The following is a 4975-nucleotide window of genomic DNA, read 5'->3' as shown; positions in this document are numbered from 1 at the left end:
CCTGACGGGGTTCACGTTTCCAAAGCTTGCAGCTTGGAGGCATGTGAAAAATGTCCCATGTCAGATCAGCAGGAGAACAGCAGGAAGTGCTGGCGTCTTCGGTTGTTTTCACGTGTTCGGTGAATGCTGGACCTGACTGAAAAAGTGAAAAACACTAAGGTGTTTCATCTGCTGCTGAAGATGCAACTGTTGTTCAGAATAAACAGTCAGGGGACTTGTGATGATTGAGATGACAAAAAATGCAAAAGTTCTACTGAAATTCTTCCTTTTTTGTTTTATTTAATTCATAAAAACCTGAATTAATGTTTTTTTCTCAGTCAGCATTTACATACTTATATACACACACACACACACACACACACACACACACACACACACACACACACACACACACACACACACACACATATATATATATACATGTATGTATGTATGTATATATACACACAAACACTCAAATCCACTTTGTTGTTGTAGTTTTATCCAAGTTCTGAAGCTGCATCTATTTATGGATTCCAGATCAAAATTGTTTAGTTTAGAGGCAAAAAAAACTACATTAACCATAAACTAAAATGGGTATTCAAGTAATTTAGTTATCAGCAATGTTGGTGAACTTCATCGTGTCTGCTGTAGCTTAACAACTTCCATCATAAATATGTTCATCTGCATTATGGTGTAAGGTTATGAAGTTCATGGTTTTCAACTCCATACAGCCATGTTATGACTAGATATCACGAGGCTTATAAAGTGATGACATGAGCCGCTATTTTGCCGTGTACGTACCCAGTGGGGTCTCCCAGGTAGATCAGGAAATGCCAGGTCTGGAAACCTCGGATGTACGATGGAGCTGTCGGTGCAGCGATCACAACGTTTCAAAGCCCGTCTGGAGGGTCGACCCCGGTACCGTTCAGCGGCGTCAGCAGGTGCTCTTATTTTGAAAGGACGTCGTCTGGTTGTTAAACGACGAAAATCTCCCGTTTCACAGTTCTTAGTTTAAAGAAGAAAACACATCTGGACAGGCTGCACTTTCCTTTAGGATGATGGTGAATAGAACTGAAGTCAAGATGGAACTGACTTAAAAATGGCGTTGCCTTGTTTTATATCTCTGAATTGTTGATAAGTTTTAGTAAAGCGGATTGGACACTTTAAGTCAACAAGCCAGATTCTCCTACGGCAGCCGAAAGCTCTGATTGGTTGGAACAATGTGTCATGCGTTTCTATGGAGATGAGGGTCAGTCTGTCTGTGCCGTAGTCCTGGTTTCATTAAACATAATTAATGACATATTTATTTCACAGATCATTCACTTGATTATTGTTGATCAACATCTGTTTTGCTTAATATTTTTAATCACAAATAAAGTACTTTGATTAAGGAAAGCTTCTTCTTCTCCTTCGGACTCTTCTCCTGGAATGTAAACAGTCTGAGGAACACCCGACCTTGGTTTTTCTACACGGTGTTATTGTGCCCAGGGGCCAGCTGTATGGAGTTGAAAACCATGAACTTCATAACCTTACAATGGGAAAACACAAATTTAATTAATGCAGATGCAGTGAATCTAGTTTAACGTTTTAGGCTAAAAACGGCTGTTTAGAGAGCTGGTGAAAGCTGAACTCCTGACCCCATCAGATCAGGAACAGTTGGGTGTTTCATCTCCAAGGAGGCCAGCGAGGAAAAAGAATCTGGTGGTGAGGGAAGCGTACGGTTCAGAGGAGGTGATAGAGTGTCATTCCCTGCCCCCCAGCAGGTCGATGATAAACCTGCTGCTGTTTTATGATCCACCAACTGCGTCAGACTGATTCCATTCCAATCTCATCCTCCAGCCACCGTGTTTGTGTCACAGGCACAAAGCCAAGTAAAGATCTGTTTCCAGAGCGGAGACGCTTGAGTGTTACTCTGAGGATTTACTGGGAAGGACAGATGGATCTGATCTCCTCCACGTTTGTTCATTGTTAAGACGATGCAAAGAGGTCCTGTAAACTTAACGGTCTGGACACTGTCAACAGATATTTCTCAGTCATGTTTCATGTGAATCAGATCAAACGTAAGGATGTTTTAAAAGCATGTGGGTGAAAAACTTTCAAGTTTCAAACCAGTTAAACCTTGGTTTTCTGTCACCTGTAAGTCAAATTTCCTCAAATCAAAAATGGTCACACTGCACCAAACCTGAAGACTCGGAAACTAAACCTGTATTCTTCTGACATCTACTGTTCAATCTCGTGAATTACTGCAGGATGTTTTAAACTAAATGTTTTTTAAATTGGAAAAGCAACAAGCAGGAGTTCATGTTTTGTCAGGGAACGAACAAAATGATTTAAAATCTTTGTTTTGCCTCAAACACACACATACACATTTCTTTTGCAAATCAATACTTGTACGTTGTTGACATGCTGGGAGACAGAAGAAGAAGAAGAAGAAGAAGAAGAAGAAGAAGAAGGAGAAGAAGGAGAAGAAGGAGAAGAAGAAGAAGGAGGAGAAGGAGGAGAAGAAGAAGAAGGAGGAGAAGGAGGAGAAGAAGAAGAAGGAGGAGAAGGAGGAGAAGAAGAAGAAGGAGGAGAAGGAGGAGAAGAAGAAGAAGGAGGAGAAGGAGGAGAAGAAGAAGAAGGAGGAGAAGGAGGAGGAGAAGGAGAAGGAGAAGGAGGAAGGAAGAAAGAAGGAAGAGGAAGAAGAAGTAAGAGGAAGAAGAAGGAAGAGGAAGAAGAAGAAAGAGGAAGGAAGAAAGAAGGAAGAGGAAGAAGAAGAAAGAGGAAGGAAGAAAGAGGAAGGAAGAAAGAAGGAAGAGGAAGAGGAAGAAAGAGGAAGGAAGAAGAAAGAAGAAGGAAGAGGAAGAAGGAAGAAAGAAGGAAGAGGAAGGAAGAGGAAGAAGGAAGAAAGAAGGAAGAGGAGGGAAGAGGAAGAAAGAAGAAAGAAGAAGAAAGAAGAAGGAAGAGGAAGAAGGAAGAAAGAAGAAGAAAGAAGGAAGAGGAAGAAGGAAGAAAGAAGGAAGAGGAAGGAAGAGGAAGAAAGAAGAAAGAAGGAAGAAAGAAGGAAGAGGAAGGAAGAGGAAGAAAGAGGAAGAAAGAAGAAAGAAGAAGGAAGAGGAAGAAGGAAGAAAGAAGAAAGAAGAAGGAAGAGGAAGAAAGAAGAAAGAAGAAGGAAGAGGAAGAAAGAAGAAAGAAGAAGGAAGAAGGAAGAGGAAGAAGGAAGAAAGAAGGAAGAGGAAGGAAGAGGAAGAAAGAAGAAAGAAGGAAGAGGAAGGAAGAGAAAGAAGGAAGAGGAAGGAAGAGGAAGAAAGAGGAAGGAAGAAGAAAGAAGAAGGAAGAGGAAGAAGGAAGAAAGAAGAAGGAAGAGGAAGAAGTAAGAAAGAAGGAAGAGGAAGGAAGAGGAAGAAAGAAGAAAGAAGAAGGAAGAGGAAGAAGGAAGAAAGAAGAAAGAAGAAGGAAGAGGAAGAAGGAAGAAAGAAGGAAGAGGAAGGAAGAGGAAGAAAGAAGAAAGAAGAATAAAGAAGAATGAAGAGGAAGAAGGAAGAAAGAAGAAGAAAGAAGAAGGAAGAGGAAGAAGGAAGAAAGAAGAAGGAAGAGGAAGAAGGAAGAAAGAAGAAAGAAGAAGGAAGAAAGAAGAAAGAAGAAGGAAGAGGAAGAAGGAAGAAAGAAGAAAGAAGAAGAAGGAGGAAGAAGGAAGAAAGAAGGAAGAGGAAGAAGGAAGAAAGAAGAAAGAAAGAAGGAAGAGGAAGAAGGAAGAAAGAAGAAAGAAGAAAGAAGAAGGAAGAGGAAGAGGAAGAAAGAGGAAGGAAGAAGAAAGAAGAAGGAAGAGGAAGAAGGAAGAAAGAAGAAGAAAGAAGAAGGAAGAAAGAAAGAAGAAGAAAGAAGAAGGAAGAGGAAGAAAGAAAGAAGAAGAAAGAAGAAGGAAGAGGAAGGAAGAAAGAAAGAAGAAGAAAGAAGAAGGAAGAGGAAGAAGGAAGAAAGAAGAAAGAAGAAGGAAGAGGAAGAAGGAAGAAAGAGGAAGGAAGAAGGAAGAAAGAAGAAAGAAGAAGGAAGAGGAAGAAGGAAGAAAGAAGAAAGAAGAAGAAGGAGGAAGAAGGAAGAAAGAAGGAACAGGAAGAAGGAAGAAAGAAGAAAGAAAGAAGGAAGAGGAAGAAGGAAGAAAGAAGAAAGAAGAAAGAAGAAGGAAGAGGAAGAGGAAGAAAGAGGAAGGAAGAAGAAGGAAGAAAGAAAGAAGAAGAAAGAAGAAGGAAGAGGAAGAAAGAAAGAAGAAGAAAGAAGAAGGAAGAGGAAGGAAGAAAGAAAGAAGAAGAAAGAAGAAGGAAGAGGAAGAAGGAAGAAAGAAGAAAGAAGAAGGAAGAGGAAGAAGGAAGAAAGAGGAAGGAAGAAGAAAGGAAGAGGAAGAAGAAGAAAGAGGAAGGAAGAAAGAAGGAAGAGGAAGAGGAAGAAAGAGGAAGGAAAAAGAAAGAAGAAGGAAGAGGAAGAAAGAGGAAGGAAGACGAAAGAAGAAGGAAGAGGAAGAAGGAAGAAGAAGGAAGAGGAAGGAAGAGGAAGAAAGAGGAAGGAAGAAGAAAGAAGAAGGAAGAGGAAGAAGGAAGAAAGAAGAAGGAAGAGGAAGAAGGAAGAAAGAAAGAGAAGGAAGAGGAAGAAGGAAGGAAGAAAGAAGAAGGAAGAGGAAGAAGGATGAAAGAAGGAAGAGGAAGAAGGAAGAAAGAAGAAGAAAGAAGGAAGAGGAAGAAGGAAGAAAGAGGAAGGAAGAAGAATGAAGAAGGAAGAGGAAGAGGAAGAAAGAGGAAGGAAGAAGAGAAGAAGAAGAGGAAGAAGGAAGAAGGTAGAAGAAGAAGTAGAAGAGAAAGAAGAAGAAGATGGAAGAGGAAGGAAGAAAGAAGAAGAAGAAAGAAGAGGAAGGAAGAAGAAAGAAGAAGAAGAAGGGTAGAGGAGGAAGAAGAAGAAGGAGGAAGAGGAAGGAAGAAGAGAAGAAGGAAGGAAGAGGAAGGAAGAAAGAAAGAAGAGAGAG

The 4975-nt window shown here is 40.5% G+C and overlaps 1 protein-coding gene across 1 annotated transcript in view; it reads left to right on the top strand.

Annotated features, from left to right (window-relative positions):
• Positions 1-1545: 1545 nt before the first annotated feature.
• Positions 1546-4975, top strand: part of LOC139062725 (trichohyalin-like) — a 6967-nt gene continuing 3537 nt past the window's right edge. Inside the window, 6 exon segments of the mRNA XM_070544375.1 lie at positions 1546-1550; positions 1628-1713; positions 1842-1938; positions 2396-3044; positions 3047-3959; positions 3962-4949. Of these exon segments, the coding sequence (XP_070400476.1) occupies positions 1546-1550; positions 1628-1713; positions 1842-1938; positions 2396-3044; positions 3047-3959; positions 3962-4949 (2738 nt within the window).

Source organism: Nothobranchius furzeri, chromosome 14 (genome assembly GCF_043380555.1).
Source record: "Nothobranchius furzeri strain GRZ-AD chromosome 14, NfurGRZ-RIMD1, whole genome shotgun sequence".
NCBI classification, from domain to species: Eukaryota; Metazoa; Chordata; class Actinopteri; order Cyprinodontiformes; family Nothobranchiidae; genus Nothobranchius; species Nothobranchius furzeri.
This window is presented reverse-complemented; position numbering and strand designations above follow the sequence as displayed.